Source organism: Oryctolagus cuniculus, chromosome 17 (assembly GCF_051225735.1).
Source record: "Oryctolagus cuniculus isolate XC-2025 breed Fujian yellow rabbit chromosome 17, ASM5122573v1, whole genome shotgun sequence".
Lineage (NCBI taxonomy): Eukaryota > Metazoa > Chordata > Mammalia > Lagomorpha > Leporidae > Oryctolagus > Oryctolagus cuniculus.
The window spans coordinates 23,684,825-23,703,431 of NC_142883.1; the positions used below are offsets into that span (position 1 = coordinate 23,684,825).

The following is an 18,607-nucleotide window of genomic DNA, read 5'->3' on the forward strand; positions in this document are numbered from 1 at the left end:
CTGAAAAAAGCCAAAGAGGGGCTGGTGCTGTGGCACAGCGGGTAAAGCCTCCACCTGCAGTGCCAACATCCCATATGGGTGTCGGTTCAAGTCGCGGCTGCTCCACTTTCTTTTTTTTTTTTTTTTTGACAGGCAGAGTGGATAGTGAGAGAGAGAGAGAGAGAGAAAGGTCTTCCTTTTGCCGTTGGTTCACCCTCCAATGGCCGCCACGGCCGGCGCGCTGCGGCCGGCGCACCGCGCCGATCCGAAGGCAGGAGCCAGGTGCTTCTCCTGGTCTCCCATGGGATGCAGGGCCCAAGCACTTGGGCCATCCTCCACTGCCTTCCCGGGCCACAGCAGAGAGCTGGTCTGGAAGAGGGGCAACCGGGACAGAATCCGGCGCCCCGACCGGGACTAGAACCCAGTGTGCCGGCGCCACTAGGTGGAGGATTAGCCTATTGAGCCGCGGCGCCGGCCACGGCTGCTCCACTTTCAATGCAGCTCTCCTCTGCTGTGGCCTGGGAGGGCAGTGGAGAATGGCCCAGGTCCTTGGGCTGCACCCAAGTGGGAAACCACTCTGGGGAGTGGGCCAGCAGATAGAAGACCTCTCTCTCTCTCTCTCTCTGCCTCTGTAATTTTGTAATCTGCCTTTCAAATAAATAAATACATCTTAAAAAAAAAATTTGTCCAGGGGCCAAAGTTGTGGTGCAGTGGGTTAAGCTGCTGCTTGCAATGCCAGCATCCTGGTAGGAGTGCTGGTTCGAGTCCTGGTTGCTCTGCTTCAGATCCAGCTCGCTGATAATGCGCCTGGGGAAGCAGAAGATGGCCCAAGTACTTGGGCCCCAGACACAGATGGGAGTTCCAAGCTCCTGGCTTCAGGCTGGGACAGCCTTGGCCACTGTGGCCATTTAGGGAGTGAACCAATGACTAGAATATCTCTCTTTCTCTGTGTCTCTCCCTGCCACTCTGTCTTCCAAATAAATAAAAAGTATTTAAAAAAAACAAAAACAAAAACAAAAACAAGTTGACGAGGTAGGGGGTAGCACGCCAGTGCTTAGTGGGCTAAGCCTCTACCTGCAGCACTGGCATCCCATATGGGTACCAGTTTGCATGCCAGCTGTTCCTCTTCACATTCAGCTCTCTGCTATGGCATGGGAAGGCAGTGGAGAATGGCCCAAGTGCTTGGGCCCCTTGCATCCAAGTGGGAGACCCAGGAAGCTCCTGGCTCCTGGCTTTGGACTGGCCTACTTCTGGCCATTGCAGCCATTTGGGCAGTAAATCAGTAGATGGAAGACTTAACTCTCTGTCTCTCCTTCTCTCTGTAACTACCTTTTAAATAAATAAATAAAATCTTTTTTAAAAAAGTTGACCAGGTATTTGATATTAAATAATCACTTTTAATTTTTTAAGGTAAGAAATGATATCATGAATATACTTTTTTTAAAAAGCTATTATCTACTTTTTTAAAAAAGCTATTATCATAGCCAAGAGGAGCCTAAGGAGACTTGATCACTAAATAATGCGGCGGCCTGGATGGTATTCTGAAACAGAAAATAGACAATAGGTAAAAAGAAAATCTGAATAAAGTCTGAACATCAGTTAAGAATGTATTATTAATGGTTCTAAACATCATGTATTAATAATGGTTCACTAGGTTAGGCGTTTGGCCTAGCAATTACAATACCTGAGCCCAACACCGTACCTAGGTTCAATAACTGGCTCTCACTCCTGCCTCTGGCTTTCACTAAGGCAGACCCTGGGAGACAATGGGATGGCTCAAGTAATTGGTTCCCTGCCATCCATATCTGGGAGATCTGTGTTGAGTTCCTGACTCCAGGCTTGGCCTAGCCCTGGGAATTCCAAGCGTTTGGGGAATGAAGCAGCAGATGGAGATCTATATGTCTGTATCTCAAATAAATTTTTTAAACTGAAAAAGAAACTTGTTTTTGAACAGTTCATTAATTGTGACCAATGTACCACACTAATGTAAGATGTTAAAAACAGGGAGACTGAGCACGGGGGTGTATGGGGACTCTCTGTACTATCCCTGTAATTTTTCTATAAATCTTAAATATATTCTAAAATAAGTCTTTCTTTAAAAGTAATTATCTTTCAGAGAAACATACTGAAATATTTATAGAAGATATGCTATCTGGGATTTGCTCCAAAGTTATAAAGGCTGTACATAAAAACTGATATGTACGTTTTAATGTATCTTACATTTCAATATAGCATACTTCACCATAAAATACAAGAATACAAAGGAGGAGTGGACAGATATGTGGAAAGAGTCATAGTGGCCATGAGCTGATGGCTATTGGGGGCTGGCTGAGCACTACATGGGAATTATTGCACTAGTCTGCATCTTAAACAAATTAACATAAAAAAGAAGGTAAGCCTGGAGTACTGTCTATATTACAAACACACAAAGGAGTATTACAGAGTTGTTAGAGGGGGCCATGAGGCCAGAGCGAGGAGGGGAGCCCAATCAATGGCACAACTCTGTGCCCATATAACAAAGACAAACCACTTACTAGGAAGAACCCCAGAGACTCTGGACACAAATAACCAAGACAGGTGTACTGGCATTTTTCACAAACACCAAGAAATAGTACCTTCTAAGTATGTCTAATATCTCATCAGCAAATATTTGAGGGGTGTTTGGTGCAGTGGTTAAGATGCCATTTGGGGGTTCCATCCAGTTCTCCCATGGCCCCCGCCATGGTCCCAGCAGCTCTGGTGGTGGGAGGAACAGGCCAGGCAGCTCAGCACACCACAGCCCGCAGGCACCCAGCACACACCGCACCCTCCCCATCGCCAAGGTCAGCTCTGTCGGAGGTAAGGGAAGAGCCCAAGAGGAGATGGGCGAGTTGTTTGGCTAAACCTGCTCCTGCAAAGGTAGAAACAAAGCCCAAGAAGGCAGCTGGAAAAGATAAAGTCATCAGAGAAAAAAATGGAAGCCAAGGGTTAGAGAGGAGCAAAGGGAAAACAGGCCAAGTGGCTAAAAGAGACCAAAGATTGGCTTGCAGAAAACGGAGAAACTAAAAGTGAGGAAGGAGTCCAGCCTCCGATGAATCAGAACACAAAGAAGCCAAGTCTGATTAATACATACACCATATCTCGTCAGTGGTCCCTGCCTCCCTTCTTGCACAATCCAGAGGAATATTTTTATCAGCTATTTTGTAAACGTAATTTTTAAGTAGCTCTAGAAACATTTTTTTTTTAAGTGTAATTTTTTTTAAGAGGTGAAATCACTTGCTGGTTGTTTATTTTTTGGTACCACTAGAAAATGGTGGGCTACTGAATTATGGGAGGCTTTGACTGTCTTGGGATTAGCTTAACATTCCATAGGTGGGGGTGGTTTTTATATCCTACAAGGCATACTAAATGGCAATATGGAGTCTCATTTAATCTGTCTTGAATGTCTTCCATTACTTCTCCCATGTTGTTTAGTAGAATCATTTCCTATGGAAAACCACCCCTGTTCTGTCAGAACCATGTGTGCTCTGTAACACCTTTGGTTGTGGGAGTCCAGTTTTCCTAAAAATTTTGTTAATGTGCTATGAAAGACTGAAAATTTGAGTATGCACGCATCTGATATTCAATTGTGAATGGGTGGAATTTATGTAACAGCAACATTTGAAGATATTGGTATTTGATAGCCTCTTAAGGAAGACTTGCTTCCAAACTTGAAGCTGGAAAGTCACTGGAACAACTTTTAAAAAGAACGACAATTCATGGCTTCTTAGATGTTCAGTATGTGTGCTGTGTACAAACTTAGATGTCTACGCTCTGATTCTCAACACCATCAAAGCGTCAGTTATGAACAACAAGGACACCACTTGGGTGCCCGAGCTTGAGTCCCAGCTCTGCTCCCGACTCCAGCTTCCCATAGGCAGAAGGTGATGGCGTGAGTACTTGAGTCCCTGCCACCTACGAGGAAGACCAAGATTGAGTTTCAGACTCCTGGCCTTCCTGGGCCAGCCCCAGCTGTTGTGGGCATTTGGGAGTGAATTAGTGTATGAAAGATCTCAGTCTTCCAAAATAAAAATAAAAAACCACAAACATTTGAATGCTTTAATATGCAGAATAATACAAAGGAAAAACCCAGCAATCAGAGAGGGAAGAGAAAATACTGTCAAAGGGCCACTCCGAGTGTCGCTGCAGAAACACATCTGATTGCCTCCTTTACAGGGCTAGGAGACCACTAGTGGCAACATTTAAACACTTGCCATGTTCTCACATCTTGGAGACCACGAGGACAGTAACATCTCCTGACTGCTTACTCTGTACCAGGCATTAAGATTTTTATGTGAATTATTTCTTTTTAAATAGTTATATTAAAATCTATTTAAATAATTAAATATTTAAAATATTTTTAAAAATGTTTAGTTATTTATTTGATAAGCAGGGAGACAGAAAGAATGAGAGTTCCCATCCACTGGTTCACTCCTCAAATAACCATAACAGTCGAGGCTGGGCCAAGGCTGAAATCAGGAGCCAGGAACCCAATCCAGGTCTCAGCCATGGGTGGCAGGAACCCAACTACTTGAGCCACCAGAAAGCTGGAATCAGGAGCCAGAGGTGAGTATCAAACCCAGGCATTCCAATATGGGATGTGAGTGTCTTAACTGCTAGGCCAAATGCCCATCCCACAAATTCTCACACTTCTCAAAAAAATTCTGTAAGATAGGTACTAGTATCATTTCCATTTTACTGAAAAGGAAACTGAGACAAAGTTCAGTAACACGCCCAAGATTCTACAGCAAGTAATGAGCATGGTGAGGGTGCATTCAGTGTTCTGGATTCGGAATTAACACCTTTTAACCTCTAAGGCAAACAGAAGTATTTCCCAAAGGGGATAACTTGGGGCTCCTGGGGACTTATGGAGACAGAAGGTGACTGTCACACCTTAATGGGGTATGGAGAAGAGTACAATGGGTAACTAGTGGGTAGGAACTAGGGATGCTGCTAAACTTCCTCTAATGCACACAACAATGCCTTGCGACAAAGAATTGTCAATACTGCTGAGTTGAGAAACTGTTGGAATACAGTGAAGACACGTTACTGAACAAGTAACTGTAAGCTTAATGATAGTTATAAAAGAGGAAGTCATGACTTCTTTAAAGAGTTTTCCACGTCGAAGTGTGAATCTTTTAAAGGTTATTTTTTTTTCCTTCATGCACTTGACAGATGAGGAGGATTCCCCCAGCTGAGAAGGACATGTTCACTTTGAGTCTGCTCTCGTAGCATCGTGGGTTTTGTGCTAACCCAGTCACTTTTTCTTTTTCTGAGACTGCTGGTGTTGGGAGTTAGTTTATAAATGAAATGAAGGGGCCATACTGAGATGCAATCAGTGACCTCTGATCTGCTGACACTGTGCACCAATATCGTGATGAGAAGGTATAAAGGGGAACCATGCTTAGGCACCATCATTTTTACCAAGGGTCCTTCCTTACTACTCAGTTTATTCTAATTAATTTCCTTCTCCTCATTTGCCATCATCCCATTGGGCCTAGCTTTCCAGTTCCTGTGATTCTGGCATTCCTTTGACATAGTCTTTAAAAAAAAAAAAAAAAGATTTATTTATTTATTTGGAAAGTAGAGTTGTAGAGAGGCAGAGGCAGAGAGAGAGAGAGACCTTCCATTCACTGGTTCACTCCCCAAATAGTCACAATGGCCAAAGCTGGGCCTATTTGAAGCCAGGAGCCAGGAGTATCTTCCAGGTTTCCCATCTTCTACCGCTTTCCAAGGCCATAGCAGAGAGCTAGATTAGAAGTGGGGCAGCCAGGACTCCAACCGGCGCCCATATGGGATGCTGGCACTGCAGGCAGCAGCTCCACCTGCTCTGCCACAGTGCTGGCTCCTGACGTCAGTCTTAATGCCTTCCTTCTGCATCCAGCTCTGGGAGTTGAGGGAACACCTGAGTTTGCATCTCAGCTCTACAACTTACTGTACCTGCTTCTTAATGTGTTAATAAGGGGGAGGGGACTGTACTATTCCATCAAACAGTTTTGTAAGAATAAAATAACATCTGGCCACTTGTAGGCATTCAGTTATCATCATTCCAAAGTCAGAATAAACAGACTCCTTTTAAAATCTATTAAGGGGCTGGCACTGTGGCCTAGAGGGTAAAGCCACCAGCTGCAGTGCTGGCATCCCATATCGGCGCCGTTCAAGTTCCGGCTGCTCCACTTCCAGTCCAGCTCTCTGCTATGGCCTGGGAGAGCAGTGGAAGATGGCCCAAATCCTTGGGCCCCTGCATACACGTGGGAGACCCGGAGGAAGCTCCTGGCTCTTGGCTTCAGATCGGTGCAGCTCTGGCCATTGTGGCCAACTAGGGAGTGAACCAATGGATAGAAAACCTCTCTCCCTCCCCCTCTCCCCCAACCCCTGCTGCCTCTCTTTCTCTGTGTAACGCTTCCAAATAAATAAATAAATCTTAAAAAAAAAAAAAAAAAAAAAAAGAATTAAGTTAGAATCCCTGATGCAGACAGGGCAAATGTCTACCTCTTCCTCACTCCAATCCTCTCCTAATAAAGTCAAGCTCATATAATACCTAGACTTTTGTGATAAGCAAAGAGGGCACCGAACAATGGCTTTGCCTTCTTTGTTCCAATCTTTCAAAGACAGGCAAATACTAATAAAGATTTATTTATTTGAAAGAGTTACAGAGAAGAGGCAGAGGCAGGCAGAGAGAGAGAGAGAGAATCTTCCAACCACTGACTGGTTCAGTCCCCAAATGGCTGCATCAGTAAGGACTGGGCTAGGCCAAAGCCAGGAGCCAGGAGCTTCATCCAGGTCTCCCATGTGGGTGCAGAGTCCCAAACATCCTCCACTGCTTTCCCAGGCACATTAGCAGGAAGCTGGATCAAGTGGAGCAGCTGGGACTTGATCCAGCACCCACATTAGATGCTGGTGCTGCAGACAGCAGCTTTACCCACTACGCCACAGCGTCAGTCCCGGGCAAACACTAATAAATACTAAATCTGCTTTGTCTTCTCAACTTGATTATAATTTTAAGTGTAAATACACATATCCTACTTGTGGCATTCCTCGTAAGTTTTAGAAAGATACTTCCCACTAATAAATGTGAGTCTACCTTTTCTATGTAGTTTCCACAAAGACCAGCAAATGAATTGTCAATTCGATTACTGCTTCCTTTTCTCATAAAGTAGTGGTGACAAACAAAGCAAAAGATTTGAGTTATTTGAACCCAGGTTTAAATCCTGGCTTTAGCATGAATCAGCTGTTACCTTTAGGCTAAGTAACAGCTTTTGAGCTGCAGTTCTCCCACTGATAAAATGAAAACGGCCTTTTAAGATTTATTTTAGGGGCCTGCGCTGTGGAGCGGTGGGTTAACGCCCTGGCCTGAAGCACCGGCATCCCATATGGACACTGGTTCGAGACTTGCTGCTCCACTTCCAATCCAGCTCTCTGCTATGGCCTGGGAAGGCAGTAGAAGATGGCCCAAGTCCTTGGGTCCCTACACCCACTTGGAAGACCCGGAGGAAGCTCCTGACTCCTGGCTTGGGATCGGCTCAGCTCCAGCTGTTGCGGCCAATCATCGGATGGAAGACTTCTCTCTCTGCCTCCTCTCTCTCTGTGTAACTCTGCCTTTCAAATAAACAAACAGACTCCTTTTAGAATCTATTAAGGGGCGGGCACTGTGGCCCCTTAATAGATTATTTGAAAGGCAGATAGACAGAAACAGAAAGAAAGAGATCTTACATCCACTGATTCACTCCACAAATGGCTCCAACAACCCAGCTAGGGCTGGGTCATACTGAAGCCATGAGCCAGGAACTCCATCTGGGTCTTCCCACAGATGTCATGGGCCCAAGTACTTAGATCATCTTCCACTGGTTAAGTACCCAGTTCCAATTCCTGACTCCAGCTTACTGCTAATGCAGACCCATGAAGGCAGTGGTGAAAGCTCAGGTAATTGGATTCCTGACACCTACATGGGAGACCTGGACTGAGTTCCAGCTCCCAGTTTTTGCCCCTCACCCCCCACCTCTATAACCCAAGGCCATTGCAGGCATTTGGAGAGTGAACCAGTGGACAAACAGGAGTTTTTTCTCTCTCTGCCTCTCTAATTAAATAATTTAAAAAAGAAAAAGAGAAAAGAATCTGCTGGCATTGTGGTGCAGTGGGTTATGCCACCACTCTCAATGCCAGCATCTCAAATCAGAGTGCAGAGTGCTCTGCTTCAGATCCAACTCCTTGCTAATGTACCTGGGAAGGCAGCAGATGGCTCAAGTACTTCGGCCCATCACCCAGATGGAGTTCCTGACTCCTGGTTTCAGTCTGGCCCAGCCCTGACTGTCACAGACATTTGAAGAGTAAACCAGCAGAAAGAAGATCTCTTTCTCTTTGTCACTCTTTCAAATAAATAAATAAATCTTAAAAAAAAAAAAAAAAACTAACCAAGTTCCTGGCACATGACAACCACTTAGTAAACAGTAAAAAATATTACAAGCTCTAGTTCTTAATACAATGTTTAGAATCTTAAAATTTTTGCAGACAGGGTATATTTGTGGAACAAAATGAGCTATACCTGCACAGCCCCTTATGGTTCTACAAGTAGAGAATTTGGAGAATTCCCTAGTCTGCCCATAAGCAGAGCTGAAGGCCCTGCCCTTGTTGATTACTGCTGTGGTTTGTACTGCATTCACTGTGTATGTACCCTTGCTTTCATCTTCCAATCTGTCCCCTCTTTGAGGTTTTATGCTCTTTGGAGTTGGTGATGTAGCTCATTTTTGACACTGAGTTAAAAAGATAAATATTTGTTCAACAAAAATGCCCTCCCCCACTCCCCAGGGGTGGGCCTTTAGCACAGCAGTTAAGACACTACTTGGGATGTTTGTATTCCCTATTGGAGTGTCAGGGTTCAAGTCATGGCCCTGCTTCTGATTCCAGCTTCCTGCTAATGTGCTCCCTGGGAGGCAGCAGGTGATGGCTCAAGTGGTTGGGTTCTTGTCACTCATGTGAGAAGCACAGATTGAGTTCTGGGGCGCTGACTTTAGCCTGGCTCAGCCCTGGCTACTGCAGGCATTTGGGGAATGAACTAGCAGATGGAAGATCTCTGTCTGTCTTCTAACTGTCCTTCAAATTAAAGACAATGAACAAAAGCCACAAAGTGGAAAAACTGCTAGCAGAGTTGATTCCTATAAGGAAGGATTCTAGCTTTTCCCTTTAACCAAATTGACTACATGAGACTCGACCGTGTTGACAGCACTGAGGCAAACACTAAACGAAGTGAGAATTAATACAGTTCACACCCTGTCGTGCCTTATTTAAATCACTACGATTATAAAAAACATTCCTGTCACCTGGCTCAATCCTGTTCCTGATGTTCTGCCGGAGGCTGCTCTGCAACCGATACTTCTCAGAGCGATTTCTTGGCACCCTGCTTAAGAACCTTAATTTTTGAATCAATAGAAAAGCATGAAGTTCTCATTTTAAGTTCTGATTTTTTGGGGTTTTTTGTGTGTGTGTGTGTGTGTGTGTGTGTGTGTGTGTGTGTTTGACAGGCAGAGTTAGACAGAGAGAGAGAGACAGAGAGAAAGGTCTTCCTTTTCCGTTGGTTCACCCTCCAATGGCTGCGATGGCCGGCGTGCTGCCAGGGGCGCTGCGCTGATCCGAAGCCAGGAGCCAGGCTCCTCCTCCTGGTTTCCCATGCGGGTGCAAAGCCCAAGCACTTGGGCCATCCTCCACTGCACTCCCGGGCCACAGCAGAGAGCTGGACTGGAAAAGGAGCAACTGGGACAGAACTGGCGCCCCGACCGGGACTAGAACCCAGGGTGCTGGCGCCGCAGGCGGAGGATTAACCAAGTGAGCCGCAGCGCTGGCCTTAAGTTCTGTTTTATTTCTTACAAATTCCTTATGTTGGCCGGCGCCGCGGCTCAATAGGCTAATCCTCCACCTAGCGGCGCCGGCACACCGGGTTCTAGTCCCGTTCAGGGCGCCAGATTCTGTCCCGGTTGCCCCTCTTCCAGGCCAGCTCTCTGCTGTGGCCAGGGAGTGCAGTGGAGGATGGCCCAAGTGCTTGGGCCCTGCACCCCAGGGGAGACCAGGAGAAACACCTGGCTCCTGCCATCGGATCAGCGCGGTGCGCCGGCCACAGCGCGCCAGCTGTGGCGGCCATTGGAGGGTGAACCAACGGCAAAAAGGAAGACCTTTCTCTCTGTCTCTCTCACTATCCACTCTGCCTGTCAAAAAAAAAAAAAACAAAAAAAAAACAAACAAACAAAAAAAAAACACCACAAATTCTTTATGTTGATATAATTGTCATTTTCCTTTACCCAATGGTATAAAAGCAGAATCCTTCAAACTTCTCATCTCCCTGCCCCACAGAGGTTATATAGACCTTCCCTGAGTGGTCAGGAAGACTGTGTAACAGCAGCAGCAAGAATGGCAAAGTCCAGAGCTCCTAATGGAGCTTTATACTCAACAATGGTAAGGATGACAAAATACAACAAAAACTATTTACTGGGGCTGGCCCTGTGGTGTAGTGGGCTAAGCCTCCGCCTGTGGCGCTGGCATTCCATATGGGCACCAGTTCTAGTCCTGGCTGCTCCTCTTCCAATCCAGCTCTCTGCTATGGCCTAGGGGCCTTGGGCCCTTGCATGCTCATGGGAGACCCAGATGAAGCTCCTGGCTTCTGATTGGCCCAGTTCCGGCTTTTGCGGCCATTTGGGGAGTGAACCAGAGGATGGAAGACCTCTCTCTGTCTGTCTGTAACTCTGTCTTTCAAAAAAACAAATCTTTAAAAAACGAATCATTAAAAAAAAAACTATGTATTCTTTGACAGGAAGTTTAGTACAACATGGGAAAACCCACAGCAGATACTTCCTAACAGACTTGCAATTGAATTCAGTCTACCTGACAATCACTACTGCCTTTCTGGTGAACATTCTCTTATCTTTCCTGTTCCCAAGGAAATGACCTCTGAGAGCTCTCATCTCTCTGTTTCACATACAAATGTTCTGTCTGAATCAGAGGCATTTCAGGGATACCTCTGTATGTCAAATGTTCACTTCATACCATCAAAAATGGGAGCAGTATTCGCATTCATAACCTGGGAAGCAAAGATTCCTTCTTAACATGTTAAGGGACTATCATCAAATTGTAGGAAGAACAATTGCTTTAACAGCCAGGAATAAAAGCTTCATGCATGGCCTCTGGGGGAGCAGACTTTGCTATTATACTGGGTCACACAAGTTAAATAATTAGTGCATCTGACCTCAGAATCAGCCCTTAAGACATCTGGATCTGGGGATCTGGCTAGAAAGCCCATGAGAGCATTTCAGGCATGGAAAGCCAAGACACTGTGGCAAAAAATGTTTTACATGAAGTACCTCTGTGAGTGAGACCCCAGTGGAAGGGCGGGGCCATCAAAGAAGGATGTACTTTTCTCTGAAGGGAGGAGCAGACTTCCACTTTGCTTATGGCCCTATCTAAATACAGATTCTGTGGACTCAAAAGGCTTCCATAGCCTTGGTAGCTCATGTCAAGAGCCTGGGGTGGGCCGGCGCTGCGGCTCACTAGGCTAATCCTCCGTTTTGCGGTGCCGGCACACCGGGTTCTAGTCCCGCTTGGGGCGCCGGATTCTGTCCCGGTTGCCCCTCTTCCAGGCCAGCCCTCTGCTGTGGCCAAGGAGTGCAGTGGAGGATGGCCCAGGTGCTTGGGCCCTGCACCCCATGGGAGACCAGGAAAAGCACCTGGCTCCTGGCTCCTGCCATCGGATCAGCGCGGTGCGCCGGCCGCAGCGCGCCAGCAGCGGCGGCCATTGGAGGGTGAACCAACGGCAAAGGAAAACCTTTCTCTCTGTCTCTCTCTCTCACTGTCCACTCTGCCTGTCAAAAAATAAATAAATAAGGGCCGGCGCCGTGGCTCAATAGGCTAATCCTCCACCTTGCGGCGCCGGCACACCGGGTTCTAGTCCCGGTCGGGGCGCCGGATTCTGTCCCGGTTGCCCCTCTTCCAGGCCAGCTCTCTGCTGTGGCCAGGGAGTGCAGTGGAGGATGGCCCAGGTGCTTGGGCCCTGCACCCCATGGGAGACCAGGAAAAGCACCTGGCTCCTGGCTCCTGCCATCGGATCAGCGCGGTGCGCCGGCTGCAGCGGCGGCCATTGGAGGGTGAACCAACGGCAAAGGAAGACCTTTCTCTCTCTGTCTCTCTCTCTCACTGTCCACTCTGCCTGTCAAAAAAAAAAAAAAAAAAAATAAATAAATAAATAAAATAAAATAAAAAAGAAAGAGCCTGGGGTGATCACTGACATTATAAATAAAGAGTGTTAACTTTTAAATCAACAACAGGAGTCACTGTGCACTTACTCCCCATGTAGGACTTCTGTCCTTAATGAGTTGTACTATGAGAATTAACTGTAGAACTTGTTTTCAAACAGTACTTTATACTTTGCGTGTGCGGGCGCAACCTGTTGAAAACTTTACTTAGTATAGAGTTGGTCTTCTGTATGTAAAGTTAATTTAAAACAAATCTTAATGAAGAATGGGATGGGACAGGGAATAGGAGGTAGGACGGGAGTAGGGGTATGAGGGCGGGTATGGGGGGGAAGAACCACTATATTCCTAAAGCTGTATCTATAAAATTTGTATTCATTAAATAAAAGCTTTCTTTAAAAAATTAGGCAAAAGAAAAATTAGTGCAACTACAGCCTTACCTGGAACTCTGGATCTCAAGAAATAGAGGAACTTCCCATTCTTGGAGTGCATAATGGCTCTTTTAATGAACTCTACCACGGACTGACAGCGATCCTCAAACTTGGGATGACACCACAGGCTGAAGGTTCCTGCCATGGAAAATTAAGGAGAAGCAAAAAGTTTAAAACTTCAGAAAGATCCTTAATACTGGCTTGAACATTTTAACAATGATTCTCTCTTTCAGGGGATTAGTCTGTGAGCAAGCTAGGTCAACGGTCCCTAAAGCCACCTGTTCCTGCTTAAAACTACAATTAATGAGAAAATGTTCCTTTTTCTAAGATATGTTAGGTCTTATGAGGTTTTGTTAAATAAATTCACATCAGAAAAAAAGGATATAAAAAGACTTTCTAAGTGTTAACACTAATTCTTAAATCAGTTTTCACACACACACTTCAAAGAGGTCATGAAAAATGGAATTAAAAGATAAGGTTATTGTGGTACAACAATTCTGAAAATCATGCATAGTTTTCTCATAATTCACACTTTCTTTTTTTTTTTTTTTTTTTTTTTTTTTTAATTTGAAAGAGAGGAGGAGAGACAGAGAAAGAGATCTTCCATCTGTTGGTTCACTACTCAAATGGATGCAATGGGCAGGGCTGAGCAGATCTGAAGCCAGCAGCCAGGCACTTCATCTGGGTCTCTCACGTAGGTGGCAGGGACCCAAGCACTTGGGCCATCTTCCACTGCTTTCCCAGGCCATTAGCAGGGAGCTGGTTTGGAAGTGGAGCAGCAGGGACTTAAACAGGTATCCATGTGCAGGCAGAGGTTTAACCTGCTACACCACCATGCTGGCCCCTCTATGAACTTACTGAAGGTCTCTCATGTATGTGTGTGTATGTACTTTTTTTTTTAAGATTTATTTATTTGAAAGGCAGAGTTACAGAGAGGCAGAGGGAGAGAGAAGAAAAGAGGAAGAGGGAGGAAGAGAGAAAGAGAGAGGGAGAGGGAGAGAGACAGGTCTTCCATCCACTGGCCCACTCCTGAGATGGCCACAATGGCTGAAACTGCACCAGTCCGAAGGCAGGAGCCAGGAGCTTCTTCCAGGTCTCCCACTTGGGTGCAGGGGCCCAAGGACCTGGGCCATCCTCCACTACCCTCCTAGGCCACAGCAAAGAGCTGGATGGGAAGTAGAGCAGCCAAGACTCAAACCGGCACCCATATGGGATGCCAGCACTATGGGCGGCAGCTTTACCTGCTACGCCATAGCGCTGGCCCCTGTGTATATACTTCCTATAAAAAGCATAGCAAGTTTAATGACATTCCCTTAAGAAGATCTAAGGGAACAGTCCAGGAACGACAGAAACAGCAGTTTTGTGAGTCTCATTTATTCATATTTGTGTTAGCCAGAGAAGATCAAGATCTGAGTCTGTCCTCTAACTTCTAAAATCCCACGATCCAACATGTTCCAAAGGCAAAAAAGGAACTTGAACTTCCATGAGTTAAAAAACAACAACAAATTCTAAAAACTAAAGTCCTAGGATCCAAAGGAATCACCCATAAAATGGACTCAGCAAAGGGCTACTAATCTACACTCAGGAAAAGTGCAGATCTGGGTCTATCTAGTTACTCTTACAGTTGCACTTAAAAAGATGAAGACAAATGTTCCATCGCAAACTGGGAACTGAAAGACCCGCAAGGCTTCTGTTATGAATTCCATTTATTCAAGGAAGAGAAGTTCCTTTGCACCAAAAGAAATTGGAGAACAGTCTGCAAGAGCTCTCATTCCTGGCATCTCACTTGTCAGGAACCCAAAGGTCAGGCATTTACTCATCACCCCCTTGGCCTAGTCATGCTTCATTTTAATAGGTTTAACAAAGCGCTGTACTCTGAAATGTTTTATTTAAATTATGATGGGTTTTGTTTTTGTCTGTTTTTTAGGAACATCAGGAAAATAGACAGCAGTCTCTCCCACAGTTACCTAATCCATTTTCAGGTCCTTGAAGTTTCTTTCTCTTCATGCGTATCCAAGGTAGAGGTGGGGACAGAGGAAACCATGCTATGCTGAGCTAAACACTACTTCCTGCCTCACAAGAGAAACAGATACAAATAAATCCAACAGAACAAGGGTAAGAGTGGAGACGACACCAGCGTGCCTTAAAGGAGCATGATATAAGCTCTTACTTGAATGTCCAGTAGACGCTCATTTAAGGTTGGTCATGTAGGAAGACTGAGAATTAGGAGGAGAACTTTGAAACTCCCCCCAAACTGTCTATACTTTTCACCTGTAGCATACACAGATTTTTTTAAGGATTTATTTGTTTATTTGAAAGGCAGAGTTACAGGAGGCAGAGGCAGAAAGAGGTCTTCCATCAGCTGGTTTATTCCCCAGATGGCTGCAATGGCCGAAGGTAAACCAATCCAAAATCAGGAGCCAGGAGCTTCTTCTGGGTCTCCCACATAGATGCAGGGGCCCAAGCACTTGGGCTAATCTCTACTGCTCTCCCAGGCCACAACAGAGAGCTGGATCAAAGTAGAGCAGCTAGGACTCGAACCGGCACCATATGGGATGCCAGCACTGCAGGCAGCAGCTTTACCTACTACGCCACGGCGCTGGCCCTGTACACAGATATTTTGACAAAGAATGTATTATCAGGAGCCAGCATTTGGCCTGGCAGTTAAAACACCCACATCCCACATCAGAGGCCTTGGGTTGAATTCTGGTTCCAGCTTCCTGCTAATGCAGACCCTGGGAGGCCGTGGTGATGGCTCGATTGAGTTCCTGCTACCCACAAACCTGGGAGACCAGGACTGAAGTCCCAGTTTCGGCTCTGGCCCAGCCCCAGCCATTTCAGGTATTTGAAGGAATGAACAGACACAAGCTCTATCTATCTTAGTCCATCTTTGTGTTTCTCTCTCTCTTCCTCTCACCACTAATGGCAATCACAAGTTTCTGGTCAAAGTCAGACACAGAATGCCCATATACAGTCAATCCAGAGAGCTGAGTTTCTCTTCTTTCTTTCTTTCTTTTTTTTAAGATTTATTTATTTATTTTTGAAAGTCAGAGTTACACAGAGAGAGAAGGAGAGGCAGAGAGAGAGAGAGAGAGAGAGAGAGGTCTTCCATCCATTGGTTCACTCCCCAGTTGGTTGCAACAGCCGGAGCTGCACCTATCTGAAGCCAGGAGCCAGGAGATTCTTCCAGGTCTCCCACTTGGATGCAGTGGTCCAAGGACTTAGGCCATCTTCCACTGCATTCCCAGGCCAAAGCAGAGAGCTGAATCAGAAGTGGAGCAGCCGGGATTCGAACCGGTGCCCATATGGGATACTGGCACTGGAGGCAGCAGCTTTACCCACTACGCCATAGCACTGGCCCCAAGCGAGCTAAGTTTCAAAAGTCAGCTTCTAGACATGACTGGAACATGAAGCACCACCTGACTGCAAAGCAAAAGGTGCCACCGGTAGAATGGCAGATAGTCTATGGCACATTGATCTCTCAAATTCTAGCTTTCAGGGCCAGCGCTGTGGAGTAGTGGGCTAGGCCTCCACCCATGGCATCGGCATCCTATATGGGCACCGGTTCGAGTCCTGGCTGCTACACTTCCGATCCAGCTCTCTGCTATGGCCTGGAAAGCAGCGGAAGATAGCCCAAATGCTTGGGCCCCTGCACCCATGTGGGAGACCCAGAAGAAGCTCTTGGCTCCTGGCTTTGGATTGGCCCAGCTTCAGATCGGCCCAGCTCCAGCCATTTCAGCTATCTGGGGAGTGAATGAGCCGATGGAAGACCTTTCTCTTGTCTCTCCCTCTCTCTGTAATTCTACACCTCAAATAAATAAAATCTTAAAAAACAAAACAAAAAAAAACCTCTAAGCGTTCCAATAAATATTTCCTAAGAGACTACAAACCTGACCATAAGAAGAAGCGATCACCACCATGCGCCTGACAGGAAGTAACTACAAGGTAAAGATGTGACTATCAGGCAAGGTAATCAGGACAGAACAGCCACAGAATCAACACTGGAGTCTCCTTGTATATGCAACTTAACAGAAAGTCCCTAAATGATAAGGTTAATTACGAACAATGCTCAGGAGACTAATATCTTCCTTTTACCAAAAGTTTCCCTGGGAGCTAGCATTTGGTACAGCGGTTAAGTCACCACTTGGGATGCCCTCATCCAATATAAGAATGCCTGGCTGGAGTCCTGTACTCCCCTAATATGTATCCTAGGAAGTAACAGATGAACAGATGAGAGTTCACGCAAATGTCTGGGTCCCTGCTGTCCACATGTTGGAAACCTGGATTAAGCTCTGGGTGCCTGGTTTCAGCCTGACTCAGCCCTGGATGTTGCAGATATTTGGGGAAAGAACCAGCACTCCCTCCCTCCACCTGTTTCTCTCTACCGTTCAAAGAAACTGGCTCTGTTCTTAGAAATCTAATGGTTTTGTTCCTCCTATCTGGAGGAACAAAAAAAAAGTTGCTGAAAGAACTTTTAAATGGATCTTCTTCTCCCTTCCCTATCCCCTCCAACATTCTTTCTGGTGACGGAAACCAGGGCCCAGAACAACACTGAATTGAGTCTGTGAGAGCTTTCTCACTATTTATAGTCTCATCCCCATGACTCCTCATGAAGGAGTCAGACAGCAAAGGCAGGGAAAACAAAAAGGGAAGCAGGCTCTCTTAAAGCCCCCACATTCTGGGACCCGTATGGACACTGGTTCAAGACCCGGCTCTCCACTGTTGATCCAGTTTCCTGCTAATGTGCCTGGGAAAGCAACGGAGGATGGCCCAAGTGCTTGGGTCCTTGCACCCACGTGGGAGACCTGGAAGAAGCTCTTGGCTCCTGGCTTTGGCCAGGCCCACTCCTGCTCATTGCGGCCTCTTGGGGAGTGAACCAATGGATGGAAGATCTCTCTGTCTCTTCTCTCTGTGTAACTCTAACTTTCCAATAAATAAATAAATAAATATTTTTTTTAAAAAAAAAACCCACACTCTTACCTCTGTAGTGCTCCATCCTAGTGTGGTGGGTGATACCCTGTGATCGGAAACTGAGGCTCAGGATGTAGCGAGGGTCAGAACTGTCTCGTACCAAGAAAGAACCATCTGGCTTTCCTTTCAGCTTCATCTCGGCATCTTCCCAGTTCATTGGCCCCCAATACCAACCACACTATCAAAGGCAAGAAGCAGTCAAGTAGTTAACAGAAAAATGACATAGTTGTCAGCAATCTATCTTATCAAGGAAGTAGCTCTCACCCCCATTCTCCAAAGTATTTCAATAGGTGAAAGCCGCTATACATGTGTAAACCATTAAGAGTGAACATCAGGCTCATCAAGCTTCTAGTCCCCCAAAGTACCAGGAGAGTAATTTACAATTCTACTACCAAGGACCCAACAAAGGAGAGGAGAGGGAACTGGGTCAGTTAATCTATCAAAACCAGGTTAGGCTATGTAAACACTTCTCCACATTCTCCCTTTTTCATGTTCGAATCTTTCCCCCAATTCAATTTTGTTACTTCTTTTATGTAGTAACAGTATATTATTTTTGTCACTATCAACAGGGTGGCAAGAAAACTCCTCTTCCTCTTGAGAGCCTGGGTAGGGCAGTGGGGATGTGGGAGGGAGTGTGCTGTCAGTCTTCAGCACCACCTACCTTCTCTAGCTCTCGAAGACTGGCTGCAAAGCTGCTCGAGTCAGGCCGGTAGAGGGGACACTGGAGGTGCTGGGGGGGCTGGCTGTGCAGGGATTCAGCTGCTCGAATGGGAGCAACCCGGGGAAATGCATCTGCAGAGCAACAGAGTGGTGGTCACTGTTTACCTGTGCGACACCCAACCACAACAGACCCTCCCACCCCCCAAAAAAATGCTAACTGAAGAGGGACAAAGCATTAGAAGCTAAGCTGGAAAGGGTGGAAGCCAAAGCAGTGGGGAAGAGCTGGATGGGCTGGAACAAAAAGCTGTGTGGGCTTGT

At 46.0% G+C, this 18,607-nt stretch overlaps 1 protein-coding gene across 3 annotated transcripts in view; it reads right to left on the reverse strand.

Moving 5' to 3' along the window:
• The window catches only part of SOCS7 (suppressor of cytokine signaling 7), a 46,293-nt gene that overhangs the window by 15,090 nt on the left and 12,596 nt on the right, over nt 1–18,607 (reverse strand). For all 3 annotated transcript variants that reach the window (XM_051825626.3, XM_051825625.3, XM_051825624.3), the window contains 3 exons: nt 18,291–18,421; nt 17,639–17,807; nt 12,668–12,796 (listed from right to left, as the gene is read on the reverse strand). In XM_051825626.3, the coding sequence (XP_051681586.1) occupies nt 12,668–12,796; nt 17,639–17,807; nt 18,291–18,421 (429 nt within the window). The remainder of the gene's footprint in view (nt 1–12,667; nt 12,797–17,638; nt 17,808–18,290; nt 18,422–18,607) is intronic.